The sequence below is a fragment of the Panthera tigris genome, chromosome E2 (assembly GCF_018350195.1).
Source record: "Panthera tigris isolate Pti1 chromosome E2, P.tigris_Pti1_mat1.1, whole genome shotgun sequence".
Taxonomy (NCBI): Eukaryota; Metazoa; Chordata; class Mammalia; order Carnivora; family Felidae; genus Panthera; species Panthera tigris.
In genome coordinates, this window is record NC_056674.1 from 16,945,936 (window position 1) to 16,968,987 (window position 23,052).

The 23,052-nt window shown below is 36.8% G+C and overlaps 1 protein-coding gene and 1 pseudogene across 11 annotated transcripts in view; one reads left to right on the forward strand and one right to left on the reverse strand.

Annotated features, from left to right (window-relative positions):
- Positions 1-23,052, forward strand: part of ZNF568 (zinc finger protein 568) — an 84,034-nt gene that overhangs the window by 1,141 nt on the left and 59,841 nt on the right. For 3 of the 11 annotated variants that reach the window (XM_042968915.1, XM_042968913.1, XM_042968914.1), the window contains exons 2-3: positions 289-355; positions 5,543-5,601. In XM_042968915.1, the coding sequence (XP_042824849.1) occupies positions 289-355; positions 5,543-5,601 (126 nt within the window). Of the gene's footprint in view, positions 1-288; positions 356-2,939; positions 3,121-3,718; positions 3,999-5,542; positions 5,602-23,052 lie in introns of those variants that run through there. The other 8 variants (XM_015544095.2, XM_015544097.2, XM_015544093.2 and 5 more) reach the window with 8 other exon arrangements.
- On the reverse strand, positions 18,386-19,321 carry LOC102954229 (annotated as a pseudogene).

Sequence of the window (23,052 nt, forward strand, 5' to 3'; positions counted from 1 at the left end):
AATAATACGTTAGTCAAAGCAAGCCACATGGCTAAGCTTAATGTCAGTTACACCCAAAATGGGAGCACAAGGCAAAGTTACATGAAGAGTTAATATGGGGGGGGGGGTTGTGAAGAATTGAGACCAAGATTCTAATCTACCACATTACAAAACATGTCTCTTTATCCTGGTGAATGCCTTTTAGTCCAAGTTCTCTTTTGTCTGATAATATTCCTTTTCAGGTTTTGTTATTGTATTACCCAGGAATTTCATTTTCCAACCCCTTCTTTTTATGTTTTTATGCTTCAGATCTCTTGTAAAGAGTATATTGCTGGGGTTTTTACTCTTTTATCCTGTGTGAATGTTGTTTTAATAGGTGAGTTTAATTCATTTGCATTTATTGGGATGGCTGATATAAATTTGTTTTTTACTTATTGCGACTTTTTTATTGTGCACATTTACCTTATTCCCCTTTCCCTCTTCAGTGCTTTGGTTTCTGTTCTTTTCCTTGAATTTTTAATATGCACACATAGCAAAATCCCAACTTAAGATTTTCAAACACTTGAACTCCAAACTACCCACTCATTTCTATGTTATTCTTGTCTAATGTATTACTTTCTTCTGACTTTAAATGCCCCAAGTTAGTAGAGTTCATTTGTTAAATACATATTTATGTGTATATATATATATATATATATATGTGTGTGTGTGTGTATGTATATATAAAAATGTGTACATATGTGTTTTTATATATATGTGTGTATGTGTATATATATTTTTAAATTTTGATAAAATAGAGATAACATAGCACATAACATAAAATTTACCATCTTAATATCCGTACCCCCATTTTAATTGCAGCATTATTTACAATAGCCAAGATAGGGAAACATTCATCGACAGATAAACAGGTACAGAAAATGTGGCATATATATACAATGGAATATTATCCAAAGAAGGAAAACCTGCCATTTGTGACCACATGGATGAACCTGGAGAACAATTACGCTATGTGAAATAAGCCAGTAGCAGGACAAGTACTACATAATTCCATTTGTATGACATATACAAAACAGATTCAAGAAGCATGAGAATAGAAAAATGGTTGCCAGAGCTTGGGAGTAGAGGGAAATGGAGAATTGTTGTTCTGTGGGTATAAAGTTTCTGTTGTGCAAGATGAATAAGTTCTAGAGATCAGTACAACATAGAACCTACATTAACAAAGCAGTATTATGAACTTTGTTAAAAGTATAGATTTCATGTTAATTATTCTTATAGAAACAAAACACAAAAGAACATGAAATTTTTAGAGGTAATAGATATGTTTAGTACTTTGGTTATGGAATTGGTACTGGATATATGCATTTGTCCAAACTCACCAGGATGTATATGTTAAATGTGTGCAATTTTTTGTGTATTATACTTCAATAAAGCTAAAAACATTTAACATTTTAATCATTTTTAAATGTTGAGTTCAATGGCATTACATTCATATTGCTATAACACTATCATCACCATCCATCCATCCATCCATAGAACTTTTCATCTTGCAAGACTTTATACCCATTAAACAATAATTCCCCATTCCTTGGATTCCCCAGTCTGAGCGACTACCATTCTACTTTCTGTCTATATGCATTTGACTTAGTACCTTATATAGTTTGGATCATACGGTATTTGTCTTTTTGTGACTGGTTTAACTTAGCATAATGTCCTCAAGATTCATGCATGTTAAAGCATGTATCAGAATTTCCTTCCTTCTTAAGGGTAAGATTCCACTGTATGTATGCACCACATTTTGTTTATCCATTCATCTGTCAGCACATTCTTTGGTTGCTTCCACCTTTTGACTATTGCAGATAATGCTGCTGTAAACATGGGTGTACAAGTCCCTGCTTTCAGGTTTTTTGGGTACATCCCCAGAAGTGAAATTTTAGGATCATATGGTAATTCTATTTTTCATTTTTTGACTGCCATACTGTTTTCCATAGTAGCTACACCATTAAAAAAGTTTTTTTAAATGTTTATTTTTGGGGGGGGGGGGAGAGACAGAGTGTGGCAGAGAGAGAGGGAGACATAGAATCTGAAGCAGGCTCCAGGCTCTGAGCTGTCAGCACAGAGCCTGATACGGGGCTTGGACCCATGAACCGTGAGATCATGACGAGCTGAAGTCAGCCGCTCAACTAACTGAGCCACCCAGGCACCCTGTGGCTACACCATTTAAAATTTTTTTTAATGTTTTTAAAATTTATTTTAGAGAGAGAGCAAGCAGGGGAGGAGAAGAGAGGAGAGGGAGACACAGAAACCAAAGCAGGCTCCAGGCTCTGAGCTGTCAGCACAAAGCCTGATGCGGGGCTCAAACCCATGAACCGTGAGATCATAACCTGAGCTGAAGTCAGACGCTTAACTGACTGGGCCACCCAGGTGCCCTGACACCATTTTAATGAACATATTTTTTTGAGCACCTATCATTAATAGCAAAAACAGATAAAATAAATCCCTGTTTTCATGGAGTTTATATGAGGGGGTACACAGACAATATGTATGATAAATAAATTATATAGTTTGTTAGTGATAATTGCTATAGGGGAAAAAATAGAAACTGTGACGGATATTAGGAGTGTCTCAAAATTATTGTAATTGAACATTACTGTTTTATTGTGTTATACAGTGCAAGGATTATTCTCTCTTGCATCTTATTATTTTACTTTTTACCTACTAAAGGCTCAAAGCAGATGATAATATTTCTTAACTTGGCCATTTTATTCATCCAATATCATTGTGATGTGAGTATATTTCTCATTTCAGATGAAGAGTATTGGAATTCTAAATTGCAACTCTTTTACCTCAGTTGCCAAGATAAATGGGAAATGGAATAGCTGCAACTCTCTTTTACTCCAAATCTAGAGTTGCTGCAAAGCTGTCTCTTTTTACTCACCTTTGTATTTGTCTCTGCACAGGGTCTGCACCTTTATGTTCACAGAAGATATTTGAAGAGCAGACACTATGTGAACATCACTGTGGTGTTTACCTTGTTTATTTATAGTCTTGGTGTTTCTCCTGAGCACTTGGTTCAACCTAGGTTGCTAAGTCTTTGGGTTTTCCTCCAGATTTCTGCTGTCTCTGGATCCAGCCTCTCTGGTCAGTGATTCCAATGAATGTGAATTATAAGCAAGGAAGTTAATTGTTTGGGGCTGTATTAGTTATCTACTATTGTGTAACAAGTTACCTTAAAATTTAGTGGCTTAAACAACAGAAAATATTTATTGTCTCACTTTCTGTGGGGAATGAGGAACAATTTATCTGGATACTTTGGCTCAGATATTTCATGAAGCCGCAGTCAAGATGTTGACAAAGCTGCAGTCTTTGGAAGACTAGATTAGAGGTGGAGGATTTGCCTCCTAGGTGGCTGGCAAGCTAGTGTTAGCTGAGGGCAGGAACCTCTCCCTATCGGTGGTTGAGTGTCTTCATGGAATGGTGGCTGGCTTCTCTCAAAGCACATGGTTCAAAAATGTACAATATAAAAACCACAATGTCTTTTATTGCTTAATTTCAGAAGTCACACACTGTCATTTCTGCAACATCCTATTGGTTAAACAGATTGACTCTATTCAGCATGGGAAGGGTGTACAAAAAAACATGAATACCATAAGGCAGTGATCATTAGGAGCCATCTTGGAGGCTGGTTACCATAGGGATCTAGTGAGAAAAAACAAGTAAATTGGATTTGTATCATAAGCCCACAGGTCCTCCCTCCACAAAGATAAGACAGATCTGTGATATAACTAAAAGGAAGCCTGGAGGACAGGTATCCATCATGGAAGGAGACCTTCTGACCTGAGACCTCTCCTGGAGGCTGGAGAGTCCTGAGATAGAGTGGACCCTGGAATTGCTGGATCTGCAGCTTATTTTAACCCTTCTGCCCTGAGTGGGCAAAGCCTGAATGACTTCTCAACCTTGAGACATCAGCAGTAGCTGTGTGACAGTGGAGCATTTTACCCAGATGATGGAAAGGAGAGGTGAGGTGGTTCAGAGATGAGCAGAGTTTAGGAGAGAAAGGCTGTACATTGAGGGGCAGAAAGAGTAAAAAGAGTTAGGAAATTCAGTACTCCTAACAAGAAAGTTCATATTGGTGATAATTGACTGTGCAGGGTAGACATTTGTTTTTTATTTATTCACTTGATTTTTTTTAAATAAGTATTTTAAATGTAATTTCTATCTCTCTTACATTTAGATTTTTTTGTAAAGGGCTGTCAAATATATAACCATAAGCAAAATTTCCTACTCTATCCTTTCTCATCCCTTGATCCCACTCCCTAGAAGCAACCATTTTGAACATTTTGGTGTTCAGTTCCACTTTCCTGAATAACATCCTCATACAGCTCATGCTTGGTTTCTCAGTTTTAGATATTTCCTGGTGACTTTTGACAATGGAGATAGGGATTTATCTCTGTTTTCTACCTAACCTCTTTCTTGTCTTCCTCATCCTACCCTTCCCCCACTCACCTTCTCCTAGTCCTTCTTTCTAATATGGTGTTATTAGAGGTTGAAGGTTGACCAGATGCCAGGATATGCATCTATTTTGGGGTGGGGGAGTGGGCTGGTCAGTTTTCCCAGCAAGAAGTCCTAGATTTTGCTTGAGGAGTATAAGCCAGAAATGCTTTGGGAAGGCAAATAAGGGTAGGAAGTGATGAGAGGGGAGAGGGAGGATACCTCATCTTTTAACATTACAACTTTCACTTTAATTCCCTTATTTTCTCTACATTGCTTCTGTTCCCATCCCTGCATTTGGTTCCCATCCCATACTCCTGGTACCTAGTGCCCCATTCCTAAGCCTTTCAAGGGTTCTGCCATGGTTTCCCCACCCTTCCCCCACCCTCACTTAAACTGCAGCTGTCTCTAGTTAATTAGATAACAGTCATCTGTCTCTAGCTTCCAAAATTTTGTTGATATCTCTTATCTGCTGAAGTCTCTGTATTCTTTATCCTTGTGAAATTCAGCTTCCTTTGTTCCTTTACTTTCATCATGGTTGGGTTTGGAAGAGGGCAGAAGTAAATGCAAATATGCACTCTTCTATGAGTTTTTTAGATTAAAATTTAAATTAAATTGTTTGAAAATATCATTAGAATCATGATGGCATTTTATTTTTTCCATCATAAGAATGTTTCACAATGCCTATAACTTGTCTCTGATGAAAGTTTTCCACGTTTTTTGCAGTGCTTCATAAACTATATAATTTTTTAATCTTTGTAGTATTTATTAGTATGTACTTGAAATAAATTTCCTAGTAAGAATAAAATAACAGGTTCCTAGGGAAAAACTATATTGTCAATAAATTCATTGGGCACCCTGTACTTAGCCTTTCATAAATTCCCATTGGACCTTGTATGATTACATTAGTCTTTCATGTACATTTCAGCATCTCTATAGCCTAGTGGTCACTAACATTTCTCAGTGCTTTGAGGATCATTATAGATGATATTATAGCCACCTGGTACTGAATATTTCTATAGTCCTTTGTCTGGAGCTCTGAAGTAAATTTGCTTTATTTCTCTTCCCTCAGCTTGGCATTCTCAGGACTCTGACCTTTTGGAGGAAGAAGACGATATGACCAGGTCTCTTGTACGTTTTAAGCATTTATTTGTTTCCTGTATTATTTTACAATGCAGTAGTAGTGGGTTACCTTAACATACCAGTATATTGGAAAAAAACTAAATTGATGAAAATTAAGGTGAGGAAAAATACAGATGGAAGATCAGAACCAGGTAAAATTTGGGATATGGCTATACAGAAACAGGCCCATACAAAGTTATTAAAGTTGAGTTCAATTTGAATATGAGTGGGAGAAACAAAAGCAAACTGTGACACAAAGTTTATTCCATAATTTGCACTGTTTATTAGGAAAAAGCTATTAAGGAAGGAAGGAAAGAGAAAGCTTTTCATTGGCACCATCATTCTTATACTTTTTTTTAATTTTTTTTTTTAATGTTCATTTATTTTTGAGACAGAGAGAGACAGAGCATGAATGGGGGAGGGGCAGAGAGAGAGGGACACACAGAATCGGAAGCAGGCTCCAGGCTCTGAGCCATCAGCCCAGAGCCTGACACGGGGCTCGAACTCATGAACGGTGAGATCGTGACCTGAGCTGAAGTCGGACGCTCAACCGACTGAGCCACCCAGGCGTCCCTCTTATACTTTTAAGCTTAGATTTTTTCAAAGTCTGTCCTCGCCAAAGATTAAAAACTAAAATTATCTGGAAGAGTAAATAGAACACATCTTTAAAATGATCCTACATATATATTTTCTTTAGTTGAGATTATTACAAATTGAGCTAAAACATACTAACATTCTATGGAAAAATCTTCTAGTTCTCTTATCTATAGCTTTCCACATTTTTTTTTTTTATTATTGACTCAGAGGATGCAGTATTCTTTGTCTTCTTGCAAAATGACTTGTTCTCCTTTGCTCTTAATTCTTTTTGTTTCCAATTCTAGAATCCCTGACACCTCTGTGGTTTAAATATTATCCACTTCGCTACCTCTTTTTCTCAGCTTATACTTTCCATCCTGAGACACACAAACACACTTCTTTTGGATGTGCGATCATGTGGTTCATGCAGTTATTTCTCCTGTTGGCAGAGTGCTTCCCTAGGCCTGTGGAGACTTAGGTTCAAATCTTGGCCCAGCAACTTACTAAGTGCATATTATGGGCAGGTTTCTTAATCTCTTTGGCTTTAATTGTTTATAAATGGGAATTATAATAATACTTATCCCATAGGAATATTGAGAGGGTTCAATGCATATAGTAAGTGCTCCATAAATGATAAGTATTGTTAATAATTGTTAGCTGTAGAAGTCCTTCCCACCTGAAAAGGCCTTGGGATATGTTGGCTGTATTCATTGATTGCCTTTTTAGTTTGACATATGAAACCAATGAGATAAAAGAGAATATGCCTGGTTTGGGTTCATACAATTAATCCTTCTCTTTGGTAAAACCCTTAAACACTGTAATAAGGCAAACAGCTTATTTTTGCCTTTATAAAAGGGAACAGCTTTTGTAATGCCGCATAAATATACTAACAATTCTTAAAAACCAATAATTAAGAAAACAGAAAATATCATGAAGAACATAAAGAGGCAGTTGGAAGAAATGAAGGTAGCCAGTAAATATTTTAAAATATTAATGTCAAAAAGAAAAAGACTGTTCAGATTTGCAGTTACATTTTTTAGGCGTATTTTGAAGTGGTGGGTAATGACCATCTTTTATAAGAAGATTCCAAATAATTAGTTCACACATTCATTTTGTCTATGTAGTAGAAATCTGGAGATCAAGCCGTTGTGGTCTGCAAGTGGGATACTCGTAGCTATCAAAAAATTCATAATAGCTCTTGTCAGATATGAAAGCCAAATGTTTTGGACTATCAAATAGAAATATACTGCCTCTGTTCCTGGGCTTGCAGTCCCAAATTCATTCTACAATACGGATATAAATCTAGTCCATGGCAATTTTTATTTATGTGTGAATAGACTACAGCTAGAAAAGCAGCTAGAAAAATTTTTCTATGACAATAATAGCTTTATTATGTGCCAGGTGTATTATGCTATAGACTTTACATAGCTTATTTCATGTAATCATTATCAGAAGCTTGTAAAGTAGATATTATTATTTTAGTTTTTACCAAGGAAGGAAGTAAAGCACAAAGGTTAAGAAGTTGGCATAACTTCATGTATGACGTGTATATTAAAGCCAGAATTCAAACCATACAACCTGACTCTAGGACCACACCATGATACTGTACAGATTGAAGCCCACTCATGAATGAAGGAATGCAATTGACTGTTCATATTATTTGTTCATTTTATATTAGTCTTTTTTCAATTTGATTTTAGGGAATTTTAAGAATGCCTGTTTTAGCATTAAGATTTATATAGATACCTTTGCCTAATCTATCACTTTTATGTTGTTTTGTATCTTTTGTTGTATAGACACTTTAAATTTGGATAGTTGCATTTAGCATATTATAAATATGGGCCATATACAATAAGAATTCAGTCAATATACAGCATCAGTATTTAATAGTCCTTTCTTTCATGAATTGCCAATTGTTGGTCTTTTCTAAGATAGCTTTTTTTTTTTTTAAGTTTATTTATTTTGAGAGACAGTGCATGCAAGCAGGGGAGGGGCAGAGAGAGAAAGAGGGAGAGAGAGAATTCCAAGCAGTCTCTGTGGTGTCAGCACAGAGCCCGACATGGGGCTCAATCCCATGAACTGTAAGATCATGACCTGAAATGAAATCAAGAGTTGGATGCTCAACCAACTGAGCCACCTAAGCACCCCATTCTAAGAAAGCTTTCATAATGTTAGGTTATAGAGATAGTCTGTTTTCAAAAGAGAACAGACCATTTTTGCATGTAGACCAGTTGTTCCAACACCATTGTTAAATAGATATTCCTTTGTGATGCCACCTTTATCGTGTACATGCTTAATTGTTTCTAGGCTCTTTATTCTCTTTCTTTATTCTATTTGTCTACATCTATACCAGTACTATACTTCTGTGTGTGGGTGTGTTTACATAGTTTTAATTACCATAATTTTAAAATAACCCTGTTACATAGGCAAGGATTTCCCCATCTCCCACCACACACCACACATATGTTGTTCATAGTCTTTTAGAAATTTCTTAGCTACTTTGGAACCCCTGTGGTTCCACTTGAATTTTATTTATTTTTTATTTTTTTTAAGTTTTTTTTTAATGTTTTATTTATTTTTGAAAGAGAGAGAGAGCAAGTGGGGGACGAACAGAGACGGGACAGAGGACCAGAAGCAGGCTCCATGCTGACAGCACAGAGCCCAATCTGCGGCTCAAACCCATAAACCCCCATGCTACCACATTTATTTACTATAATTCTATATGCCTAGTCATGTAAAAAGAGAAAAAAAATGTGAGATACAAATTGGGAAGGTGTGTGCAAAATTATGATATCTGGATGATACAGTTATGGACGTGGGCAGCTGAAGAGAAATAATAGAACTCAATCTCATATGGACACAAAATTAATTTATATAAAACCAATAGCATTCTATATATAAATCACAACCAACTCAAAAATAAAATGGAAGAGGGGCACGTAGGTGGCTCAATCAGTTAAGCATCTGACTTGGTTTCAGCTCAGGTCATGATCTCACAGTTTGTGAGTCTGAGCTCTGCATCAGGCTCTATGCTGACAGCCTGGATCCTGCTTGGGATTCTCTTTCTCTCTCTCTCTCTCTCTCTCTCTCTCAATAAATAAAATAAATAAACTAAAAATAAATAAAATGGAAGATAGTAAAAGTAGAAAAAAAACCGTAAGGAAAAAAACATGGGAGAAAAAAACTTAAAATATTAATGTGGCCTAAAAAAGGATTTCAATACATTTTTAAAGCATATGTTTTGGATAAGATCCATCAGTATTAAACCAATTTAATTTTAAATTAATCTTTAGACTTAGTAAAGATTCTAAATATTTTTCTTAGAATAAGGCAAGTCTATTCAAACTGAATCTAGAATATATTTGAAAAGTAAGGATATAAAATAGCCAAGAAGAAATATGAAAAAATGTTGTGTGTCATGCTCTAAGTTCTTAACGGAATATTTAATATTTGTGTAATCTTTTTTAAATTTTTTTTTTAACATTTATTTTTGAGATACAGAAAGAGGCAGAGCATGAGCAAGGGAGGGGCAGAGAGAGACAGGGAGACACAGAATCCGAAGCAGGCTCCAGGCTCTGAGCTGTCAGCACAGAGCCCGATGCAGGGCTTGAACCCACAAACTGCGAGATCGTGACCTGAGTTGAAGTCAGATGCTTAACCAACTGAGCCACCCAGGCGCCCTGTTCTGTAATCTTTTTAAAGTTTATTTATTGGGGCACCTGGATGGCTCAGTTGGTTGGGCATTAAAACAATAAGCATTAAAAAAATATAACTAATCAATTAATTAAAGTTTATTTACTTTGAGAGAGAGAGAGAGAGAGAATGAGCACGAGGTTGGGAGAGCAGAGAGAGAGGGAGAGAAAGAGAATCCCAAGAAGTATCCATGCTGTCAGTGCATAGCCCAACTTGGGACTTGAACTCACAAACCACGAGATCATGACCTGAGCCAAAATCAAGAGTCGCACGCTTGACTGACTGAGCCACCCCGGTATCCCTAATATTTGTGTAACTTTAGGAAAAAATAATTTTTTAGAAAAAGTTGCCAGCATCATATATACTACAGAAGTGACATGCAATTGCCTTTATGCCTTTATTGTAAACTTTGTCATTTTTTAAAAAGATTTTTCCGGGGCGCCTGGGTGGCTCAGTCAGTTAAGCGTCCGACTTCAGCTCAGGTCACGATCTCACGGTCTGGTCCGTGAGTTCGAGCCCCACCTCGGGCTCTGGAAGAGCCTGGAGCCTGCTTCTGATTCTGTGTCTCCCTCTCTCTCTGCCCCTCCCCCATTCATGCTCTGTCTCTCTCTGTCTCAAAAATAAATAAACATTAAAAAAAAAAAAAACCTTTAAAAAGATTTGTCCTATTAAGTATCTTAAAAATGGAGAGGAAAGTGCTATGGTACCAGCAAGAACTTTGGAGATGTTAAATCTTGTTCCCAGGGCTATGGGGATACCCATCTTTTTTTTTTTTTTTTTTTTTGACAGGAAAAGGAATAAAACTTAATGACACAGACTTTGTGGGATTTTTTTGTTTGTTTTTGTTTTGTTTTTTGAGGGAGAGAGAGTCTGAGAGAGAGAGTCAGGGAGGGGCAGAGGGACAGGAACAGAGAATCTTAAGCAGGCTCCACACTGGGCTCTATCTCACTGCTGTGAGATCATGACCTGAGCCGAAATCAAGAGTCAGACGCTTAACCAGACTAAACCACCCAGGTGTCCCATGACACAAACTTTGAATTTATGTTTTTTAAGGTTCAATCTCTTTGTTCCTTGCTACTAATATGGCATTTTTAACATATATATGTAGAGAGAGTTAACATCTTAGGAAAGTAGACTATTTTAAAGCACTGACTCATCTTTTTATACAGTCAGAAATTAACCCATATTTATTTCAAGGTCTTTTGTTACTTGTTTTATATGTTTTGTCAGGAGTGTGATCTTCATTTGTTTTTTTTCCTCTGTGAGATTTATGCTCATTTACTAGATTTAGTGGAAAAGATGTTTTGATGCTAATTTATTAGAACTCATGAAAAATGCATTTTCTCTTTTGTTGTTTTTTCTTATCTTTGTTATACTTTATATTCCTTAGGGATTATATATTCCTAAAACATTTATTGAATGATTACTGGGTCCCATGCTTAGTTCTGAGTGCTTCTCATTTTTTGTCTCCTTTAGTTCTTACGTCAGCCTGTTGAGGAAAATGACACTTTACAGATGAGGCAACTGAGACTCAAATTTGGCTATTGTTGAGGTCACACAATTAGTAAATTTTGAAGCCAGTAAATTTTGATGTCAGACTCTACAGCCTCACTGTTAACCAGGAAAAATGTCTAAATCGAGCTCTACTTTGAGCGCCTAGTACTTTGAAAATTTTTTCCAGTTAGGTATGTGTTAATTAGATATCTATTCTGCTTTTCTGCTTCTGTTATCATGCTTGGCATCTGTAGGTTGACTGTGTGGGTTTGGGGCTCTGCTTTGGGATGCAGGTCAACTGGTCTTGCCAGATCACTAAAGTACATGAACGAAGTCAAGTGAAGAGCTTGCCCCAGGAAACTGCTGCCCTTTCTCCTGAATGAATACATGAGGAGCAGACTTGAGGCTACCCAACAGCTCAAGTCGAGGCTGTGAATTGTCTTTTCACTTTCTTGATGATGGCCTTGAAAGCACAAAATTTTTATATTTATCTAATGTCCATTTTTTCCCCCTTTTGTTGCTTATGCTTTTGGTGTCATATCTAAAAATCCATTGCCTAATTCAAGATTACAATTAACACCCATTAACATTGTCATAATATCTCTATTTTTATTTCAGCTCCTTTAATTCTTTTTCATTTGTGCCTTTGGTTTTACTTTGTATCGTGTATACAATACATTGAGTATAGTGTTTAGATTAAATCTTCATTCTCCATCTCCATATTTGTCATCATCTTACAAAATTGAGTATAGTTTTTAGATTAGATCCATTCTCCATCCTCCATATTTGTCATCCTCTTTCAACATTTTCATCTCTTTGTTATTTTACTTTGCATCCTAGGAGAGCTTCTTAGTTCTCATGTCCATGGTCACATTGACAGCTCTGTCCTTTATACCCTCCAATATCTATTAAAAAATATTTTTCATCTCCTGGGTATTTTAATTCTGTAGTTGAATCTCTGTTATGTTGGCATTCCTTGATCTTGGAATTTCCTTTTTCATCTCATCCCTGTTTTACGTTTCAGCCAGATCTCTCCTTCAGCATAGAGCTTCCATCCTCTCTCCAAACACACCTCCATGTATTCACCAACCTGGAAGCTCCTACACCTATGTTTTCTTCTAAAAATTGTATAGTTTTAACTCTTAGCTTTAGGTCTTTGATTCACTTGGAGTTAATTTTTGTACCTGGTATGAGGTAGGGATTCAACTTCACTGTTTTGCATTTAGATAATCTGGTTGCTCCAGCACACGTGTTGAAAAGACTATTCTTTTCCCCAGTGAATTGTCTTGGCACCTTTGCCTAAAATCACTAAAATGTGAGGGTTCATTTCTGAAATCTCTGCTTTATTCACATTGATCTCATATGTCTATACTTATGCTAGTACCGTAACTGTCTTGATTATTGTAGCTTTGTATTATGTTTGAAATTGGGAAGTGTTGAGTCCTCCAGGTTTGTTTTTTTTTTCTTTTTCATGATTATTTTGACTGTTCTGTGTCCCTTGCATTTTTATAAGAATTTTATTAGGATCACCTTCGCCATTTCTGTAAAAAAAAAAAAAAAAAAAAAAAGGCAACTGGTATTTTGATAGGTACTCCATTGAATTTGTAGATCAGTTTGAGGTGTATTGTCATCTAATATTGTTTTACAATCCGTGCACATGGGGTGTTTTTCTTTTTTTTAGGTCTTTAAAATGTCTTTCAATAATATTTTATAATTTTCAGAATGTAAGTTTGACAAGTATTTGTAAAATTTGTCCTTAAGTATTTTATTCTTTTTGATGCTATTGTAAATGGGATTGTTTTCTTAATTTTATTTTTTGTTTATTTATTATTTTGAGACAAAGGGAGAGAGTGCAAGCACATGAGCAGTGGAGGGGCAGAGAGAGAGAGAGAGGGAAAGAGAGGGAGAGAGGGAGAATCCCAAGCAGGCTCCCCACTGTCAGCATGAATTCCAGTACGGGACTCGAAATGACAAAGCATGAAATCACAACCTGAGCCGAGATCAAGAGTCAGACGCTTAATTGACTGGACCACTCAGATGCCCCTTTATTTCATTTTTGGATGTTCTCTACAAGTGTCTAGAAGTATAGGTGAGGTTTTTGTGTTGATCCTATATCCTGCAAACTTGCTGAGGTTGTTTATTAGTTCTAATAGAATTGTAGTGGATTCCTTAGATTTTCTATATACAAAATTATGCCATGTGAAAATAGTTTTATTTTTTCCTGTCTAATCTGGATGCCTTTTATTTCATTTTCTTGCCTGATTACTCTGTCTAAAACATTCATCACAGGGGCGCCTGGGTGGCTCAGTCGGTTAAGCGTCCGACTTCGGCTCAGGTCATGATCTCGCGGTTCGTGAGTTTAAGCCCTGCGTTGGGCTCTGTGCTGACAGCTCAGAGCCTGGAGGCTGTTTCAGATTCTGTGTCTCCCTCTCTCTCTCTGACCCTCCCCCATTCATGCTCTGTCTCTCTCTGTCTCAAAAATAAATAAACGTTAAAAAAAAAAATTAAAAAAAATAAATAAATAAAACATTCATCACAATGTTGAATAAAAGTGTACATCCTTGTCTTGCTCCTGACCTTAACAGGAAAGCATTTAGTCTATCACCATTTATTATGTTAACTGTAGATTTTCTGTAGATGCTTTATATAGCATTGAGGAAGTTTCCCTTTTTTGCTAGTTTGTTGAGTGTTTTTATCATGAAAAGATGTTGGAGGTATTTTTTTATTTTTAATGTTTATTTATTTTTGAGAGAGAGAGCACAAGCAGGGGAGGAGCAGAGAGAGAGAGAGAGAGAGAGAGAGAGAGAGCGACAGAATCTGAAGCAGACTCCTGGCTCTGAACTATCAGCACAGAGCCCAATGCAGGACTCAAACCCACGAACTATGAGATAGTGACCTGAGACGAAGTCCGACGCTCAATGGACTGAGCCACCCTAGTGCCCCCAAATTTTGGGTTTTGTTAAGTGCTTTTTCTGCATCTGTTGAGATGATCATGTGGGTTTTGTTCTTTATTCCGTTGATACCATGTATTTCATTAATTGACTTTCAGGTGTTAAACCAATATTACATTCCTGGAATAAATCCTTCATAATCATTTTTACATATTTTTGTCTGTTTTTTTAAAAAAAAATTATGTTTATTTATTTTTGAGAGAGAGAGAGAGCATGAGTAGGAAGGGACAGAGAGAGAGGGAGACAGAGAGTCCGAAGCAGGCTCCAGGCTTTGAGCTGTCAGCACAAAGCCCGATGTAGGGCTCAAACCCACGAACTGTGAGATCATGACCTGAGCCAAAGTCGGACACTTAACTGACTGAGCCACCCAGTCACCTGTATTTGTTTTTAAAGAGCAGTTTTTGGTTCATAGCAAAGTTGTAAGTATAGAGATTTCCCATATACTCCTTGTCCCCATGCATGCACAGCCTGCATGACAGAATATTATCAATATTCTCCACCAGAATGGTTGGTACATTTATTACAATTTGTGGACCTAGATTCCCCAAACCTATAGTTTACATTGGGGTTCACTCTTGATTTTGTGCAGTTGATGGAATTAGACAGGTTTATAATGGCATGTACTCATCATTATAGTATCATACAGAGTATTTTCACTGACTTAAAAATCCTCTGTTTTCTATTCATTGCTCCTCTCTCCTCCACCAACTGCTGGCAATCAATGATCTTTTTACTGTCTCCATAGTAGTTTTGCCTGTTTCAGAACATCATATAGTTAGAATCATACAGTATATAGCCTTTTCAGATCAGCTTCCTTCACTTAGTAATATGCATTATAAGGTTCCTCCCTGTCTTTTCATGGCTTGATAGCTCATTTCTTTTTAGTGCTGAATGATATTCCATTATCTGAATATACCACTGTTTATTTATCCATTCACCTACTAAAGGACATTTTGGTTTCTTTTAAGTTTGGTAATTCTGAATAAAGCTGCTATAAACATCTGTGTTCCCGGGGCGCCTAGGTGGCTCAGTTGGTTAAGCATCCAACTCTTGATCTTAGCTCAGGTCTGACAGTGTCTACCCTTTTTTTTTTTTATTATTGTTTAATCCATTTACTACTAATGTTAACACTAAAATTGTTGGATCTATGTTTTCTATGTTCGTGTCTTTTTTGTTTCTCCTTTACTGCTTATTTTTTCCCTTAAGTAAATGTTTTCTACTATAAAATTTTAACTTTTTAAATTATTTTTGACTATTTTTCTCTGTGCTTGTTCTAGGGCCTATCATATACATTTTAACTTACAAGAATGTTCTTCAAGTTTATGCTAAATTCCAGTAAGATATAGAGACATTACTCTAGCTCTATTCTCTCTTCTGTTTTTTGGACTATTATTGTTACGTGTATTACATCCATGTTACAAACCCAATGCATTTCATATTATATCTTTTTTTTAATGTTTATTTATTTTAAGAGAAAGAGAGTGAGCAGGGTAGGGGCAGAGAGAGAGAGAATCCCAAGTCCACGCTGTCATGCTGTCAGCACAGAGCCTGACACAGAACTCGATACCATGAACTGTGAGATCATGACCTGAGCTGAAATCAAGAGTTGGATCCCACCCAGGTGTCCCATTCTAGTTTTCATCATTTGTTCATATGGGTTGGAGTTCCCAACGGGTGTCATTTGCCTTACTCCAGTATAACTTTGCTTTCAAGATTTTCTCTTTGTCTCTGGCCTTCAGCATTTTTGCTATGATTTATCTGGATGTGTGTGTGTATGTGTATGTTTTTACTTGGAGCTCATTTAGTTTCTTGGATTCATAGATTATTTTTCATCAAATTTGGATAGTGTTCAGCTATTTCTTGGCATGTTTTTTAATACCTTTATCTTTTTCTTGTCCTTTTAGTACTTTTACCATGTGTATATTGGTATACTTGATGTATATATTTGATAGTGTACTTGATGTCCCACATTTCTCTGAGGTTCTGTTTATTTTTCTTCTTACTTTCTCCTGTTTGGTCCTCAGATTGTGTAATCTTGTTTTAGTCTACAAGTTCGCTAATTCTTCATTTTGCCAATTCAGATCTTCTAAGCTTGTCTAGTGAATTTCTCACTTTGGTTATTGTACTTTTTAATTTCAGAATTTGGCTCCTTTTATAACTCTGTCTCTTTATTCATCTGTTTCTGATGAGACATTCTCACTGTACTATCCTTTTTTTTTTTTTTAAGTTTTTGTTTTAATCACCTGGTGCTCATCATGACAAGCGCACTCCTTAATTCCCATCACCCATTTTACCCATCCTCTACCTACCTTCCCTCTGGTAACCATCAGTTTGTTCTCTATAGTTAAGAGTCTATTTCTTGGTTTGCACTCTCTCTCTTTGTTTTTTCTCTTTGCTCATTTTATTCCTTAAATTCCACATATGACTGAGATCATATGGTATTTGTCTTTCTCTGACTGAATTATCTCACTTAGCATTATACTTTCTAGACCATCCATGTTATGGCAAGATTTCATTCTTTTTTATAACTGAATTACATTCCAGCATATATATATACACATATGCATATATATATATGCATATGCATATGTATATATATATACACACATGTATATATGTATGCGTATGTGTGTGTGTATACATGCTGCCATGTCTTGGCTATCATAAACAATGCTGCAATAAACATAGGGGTGCATGTATCTCTTTGTTTTTTGTTTTGTTTGTTTGTTTGTTTGTTTGTTTATTTTTAAGTAGGCTTCACACCCAGTGCAGAGACCAGTGCGGGGCTGAAACTCATGACCCTGAGATCAAGACCTGAGCTGAGATCAAGACTCAAATGCTTAACTGACTAAGCCACTCAGGTGCCCCAGAGGTGCATGTATTCCTTTGAATTAGTATTTTTGTGTTCTTTGGGTAAATACCCAATTGTGCAATTGCTGGATTGTAGGACAGTTTGATTTTTAACTTTTTGAGGAACTTCCATACTGTTTTCCAGAGTGGCCACACCAGTTTGCACTCCCACTAATAGTGTAAGAGGGTTCTCCTATCTCTACATCCTCACCAACACCAGTGGTTTCTTGTGTTGTTGATTTTAGCCATTTTGACAAGTGTGTGGTGATCTTTCTTTGTAGTCTTTTTATTGTAGTCTCCTGCCCATTTTTTAATTGGATTATTTGGTTTTGGGGTATTGAGTTTTATGTTTTTTATATATTTTATATACTAACCCTTTAACAGATATGTCATTTGCAAATATATTTTCACATTCCATGGGTTGCCTTTTAGTTCTGTTGATAGTTTCCTTTGCTGTACAGAAGCTTTTTATGTGGCTGTAGTCCCAATACTTTTATTTTTACTTTTTTTTTTGGAGGTGTAGGTGAATTTTTCTTGGGCAGTTGTCAACTTAAACAGCAACAAATGAAAATTGAAGGAAACTTCTTGTTGTCACAGCTAGACAAGTCCTCCATCATATATGATAAGGGAGGCATTTCAATTTGTGACCCCGAGCACAGAAATGCCAAATACTAATCTAATACTAATACTTCTGGATTGTCTAATCTAATACTTCTGGATTCCTACCGAAAACAAGTACATTAAGAGCGTGGAAAAGTTGCTTACTGAAAGGAAACCCCTGAAGGAGAGTAATGGAGGGAAAGTAGAAATTAAGAAGTTATGTAGAACACTTTTAAAATGTAATGAACTACATTTTCTTTTTTTTTTTTTTTAAGTATATTTCTTTTGAGAGAGACAGAGACAGTAAGAGTGGGAGAGGAGCAGAGAGAGGGAGAAAAAGAACCTCAGGCAGGCTCTGCACTGTCAGTTCAGAGCCTGATGTAGGGCTCAAATTCACGATCCATGAGATCATTACCTGGGTGGAAACCAAGAATCAGATGCTTAACTGACTGAGCCACCCAGGTGCCCAAGCATCTTTCATATCTTCATAGTAATATAAAACATAGTCACTTGCAGAACTGGTCCAGATTACTTAAATACCAAATACATTTTTAGTCCTCTACATAAGTGTTTGAATGTTATCAATGTTTATATTAAATGAACCTATTAATACTTTTCTACAGCAGTAACTGCACAGCAAGAACACCAAGACAAACACAATCAAGGAATGGAGTTTTCCCAAAGCTGCAATGTGAAAAGACGATAAACAGTTGATTCCATACACATGAATGGGTTTCTTTGCTGTAGGAAATCCAAATAGAATAAGGAATGGAGATGAGTAAAAAGGTTTCTTGTAGGGAAGAAGGATGACACCTTATATGCTTTTAGTTTTCTGCCCCTTCTGCCATATCACATTCTTCTACTACACTGTCTGATGTCCTTAAGTTTAGGTTGTCTCTATTAACATGCCTCAACTGCATGATGAGGGTGTTGTCTCTGTATGAATCTTCATTCAGTGTATCAAGTTCTGCAGTGTCCTCAAGCAGTTTTAGCCAGTGTGCAGGAAAGGTCTGGGTTAGTAAATATCTCATAGTAAAATACAGAAAAGTTAAGAGCCAGCCCGAGGTGGATTGGGTATAGACTGCATCTCTTTCTTGCTTATATCAAAAGCCTCTTGGTAAGCTCCTTGGGAATTATCGATCATTTGTTTTCAATAAACACCATATGCAACTTCAGCAAGGTACCTGAAGTAATCTCCCTTCATTTTCTGATAGAAGACCTTACTTTTTATAATTAGTAGCATAGGCTGTTAAATAGTTATCCAACAATTCTAGCACCATGGTGCAGATGGACCTAGGTTTAGACTCCACTTTCTCCCAGTAGTCCTTAATCAGCTGCAACTTCTTGTCTGAGGTGTCAGTTTTCTGGTCACTGCTCCAGATGACCCTCCACATGGACCTGCAGCCCTGACCATGTTCTCGTAGGACACTGAGAGGAGGTTGTGTTCCTTGTTGCACAGTTCAGCACCCTGCTCAGTCATGGCCTTCATGCAGATGGCTATGTCACTGTAGTGTTTGGCCTGCCCAGCCCAGCTTCACCTTCTGGATGATTTACAACTTCTCCATGGGGGCCAGGAGAGGAGAGTGAGGGCAAGTACCAACAAGATCAACAGGAGGTATGGGGAGGGCCTTCATATCTCCACCACTGGGGCACAAGTCTATTTTTGTTTTTGTTTCCTTTGCCTCAGGGACCTGTAGAGAAAAAAATTGCTACAGCTGATACCAGAGAAATTAGTGCCTGTGCTGTCTTTTAAGATTTTATGTTTTCAGGTCTCCCATTTAGATCTTTAATCCATTCTTTTTTTTTTTTTTAACGTTTTATTTATTTTTGAGAGAGAGAGAGAGAGAGAGAGAGAAAGCTAAGGAGGGGCACAGAGAGAGGGAGACACAGAATCTGAAGCAGGCTCCAGGATCTGAGCTGTCAGCACAGAGCCTGACGTGGGACTCGAACTCACGAACCGTGAGATCGTGACCTGAGCCGAAGCCAGACACTTACTGACTGAGCCACCCAGGTGCCCAATCTTTAATCCATTCTGAATTTATTTTTCTACATAATGTAAAAAACTGTTCCACTTTCATTCTTTTGATGTTGCTGTCCAGTTTTCCCAGCACCATTCATTGAGGAGACTATCTTTTTCCCATTGGATATTCTTTCCTGCTTTGTCACCAAGATTAATTGACCATATAAATGTAGGTTTTTTTCTAGATTTTCTATTCCGTTCTATTGACCTATGCCTGTTTTTGGCCATAGCATATTGTTTTGACTTCTATAGCTTTGTAATATAACTTGAAGGCTGGAATTGTAATACCTCCAGCTTTTCTTCTCTTTTTTCTTTGTTTTTAATTTTTTTTTAATTTTTTAAAGTGTATTCAGTTAGAGAGAGCGTGTGTGCAAGTGGGGGAGGGGCAGAGAGAGAAGGGTAGAGAGAATCCCAAGCAGGCTCCACACCCTCAGCTCAAAGCCTGACGTGGGGCTTGAACCCACAGACCATGAGATCATGACCTGAGCCAAAGTCCGATACTCAACTGAGCCACCCAGGTGCCCATTTGTAAGTTTTTATTTAAGTAATCTCTACACCCAGTGTGGGGCTTGGACCCACGATGCCCCCAAGATCAAGAGTTGCATGCTCTTCTGACTGAGCCAAGTAAGCATCCCTGCTTTTCTTTCTCAAGATTGCTTTTGACTATTCAGGGTCTCCTGTGGTTCCATACAAATTTTAGGATTGTTTGGTCTAGTTATGTGAAAAATGCTGATTGGTAGTTTGATAGGGATTGGATTAAATGTGTACGATGCTTTGGGTAGAATAGACATTTATGTTTTATATTTATTGTTTTTTAGCAATCTCTACACCCAACGTGGGGCTTGAATTCATGACCCCAAGATCAAGAGTCATAAGCTGTTTGGACTGTGCCAGCCAGGTGCCTGGGTAGCATAGACATTTGAACAGTATTTGTTCTTCCTGTCCATTAGCATGGAATGTCTTTGCATTTCTTTTGTCATTTTCATTTTCTTTCATTTGTATTTTATAGTTTTCAGAGTGCAGATCTTTTATCTTTTGGTTAGATTTATTCCTAGTATTTTATTATTTTTTGTGCAATTGTAAATGGGATTGTTTTCTTAATTTATCTTTTTGCTACTTCATTATTGACGTATAGAAATGCAAGATTTCTATAGATTGATTTTGTATCCTGTGGCTTTACTGAATTCATTGATCAGATCTAGCAATTTTTTTGTACAGTCTTTCAGGTTTTCTATGTAGTATCACATCATCTGCAAATAGTGCAAATTTTACTTTTTCCATACCGATTTGGATGCCTTTTATTTCCTTTTGTTGTCTGATTGTTGTGGCTTGGACTTCCAGTACCATGTTGAATAAAAGTGGTGAGAGTGGATAACCTTGTCTTGTTCCTAACCTTAGGGGAAATGTTCTCAATTTTTCCCTACTGAGGATGATATTAGCTGTGGATTTTTTGTATATGGACTTTACTATGTTAAGGTATGTTCCCTCTAAACCTACTTTGTTGAAGGTTTGTATCATGAGTGGGTGTTGTACTTTGTCAAGTGTTTTTTCTGCTCTAGTGAAATGATCATATGTTTCTTATCCTTCCTCTTATTGATGTGATGTATGACATTGATTGATTTGAGAATTTTGAACCACGGTTGCATCCCAGGAATAAATCCCACTTGATCATGATAAATTATTTTTTTTTTTTCAACGTTTTTTTTTTATTTTTTTTTATTTTTGGGACAGAGAGAGACAGAGCATGAACGGGGGAGGGGCAGAGAGAGAGGGAGACACAGAATCGGAAACAGGCTCCAGGCTCCGAGCCATCAGCCCAGAGCCTGACGCGGGGCTCGAACTCACGGACCGCGAGATCGTGACCTGGCCGAAGTCGGACGCTTAACCGACTGCGCCACCCAGGCGCCCTGATAAATTATTTTTTTAATGACGATTTTTGCATCTATGTTCATCAAAGATATTGGCTTGTAGTTCTCAGTTTTTCTGGTGTCTTTATCTGGTTTTGATATCAGGGTCATGCTGGCCTCATAGAATGAATTTGGAAATTTTCCTTTCTCTTCTAGTTTTTAGAATAGTTTGAGAAGAATAGGTATTAATTCTCCTTTAAATGTTTGCTAGAATTCACCTTTGAAGTCATGTGGTCCTGCACTTTTGTTTGTTGGGAGTTTTTTGATTACTGATTCAACTTCATTGATGGTAATTGGTCTGTTCAAATTTTCTATTTCTTCCTGTTTCAGCTTTGGTAGGTTATACATTTCTAGGGATTTATCCGTCTCTTCTAGGTTATTCAATTTGTCGGCATATAGTTTTTCATGATATTCTCTTATAATTGTATTTCTATGGTGTTTGTTGTTATTTATCCTCTCTCGTTTGTGATTTTACTTATTTGGATCCTTTCTCTTTTTTTTTTCTGTTAAATCTGGCTAGCGGTTTATTAATTTTACTGATTTTTTGCAAAGAACTAGCTCTTGGGTTCACTGATATGTTCTGGGTTTTTTTAGTATCTATATCATTTATTTCTGCTCTAATCTTTATAAATTCCTTCCTTCTTCTGGTTTAGGTTTTATTTGTTGTTCTTTTGGTAGATTCTTTAAGTGTAAGTTTAGACTGTTTCAGATTTTTCTTGCTTCTTGAAGTAGGCCTTTACTGCTATAAACTTCTTTCTTAGAAGCCACTTTTGCTGCATCCCAAAAGTTTTGAACCATTGTGTTTGTATTTTCATTTGTTTTCATGTGCTTTTTAATTTTTCTTTTATTTCCTGGTTGACCCATTCATTGTTTAGTAGCATGTTATTTGACTTCCATGTATCTGTGGTCTTTCCAGATTTTTTTCTTGTGGTAGACTTCTAGTTTCATAGCATTGTGGTCAGAAAAGATGGATGGTATGACTTTGATCTTTTTGAATCTTTTTGAAGATTGTTTTGTGTCCTAATATGTGATCTATTTGGAGAGTATTTCATATGCAGTTGGAAAGAATGTGTAGGGGTGCCTGGGTGGCTCAGCTGGTTAAGCATTTGACTCTTGGTTTTGGCCTAGGTCATGATCTCATGGTTCATGAGTTTGAGCCCTACATCAGGCTTTACACTGACAGTGCAGAACCTACGTGGGATTCTCTTTCTCTCCCTCTCTCTGCCCCTCCCACATCTCTTTCTCTCAAAATAAATAAATAAACCTTTTTTAAAAAAGAAAAGAATGTGTATTCTGGTGTTTTTAGAAAGGAATGTTCTGAATATATCTGTTAAATCCATCTGGTCCAATGTGTCATGCAGAACCATTG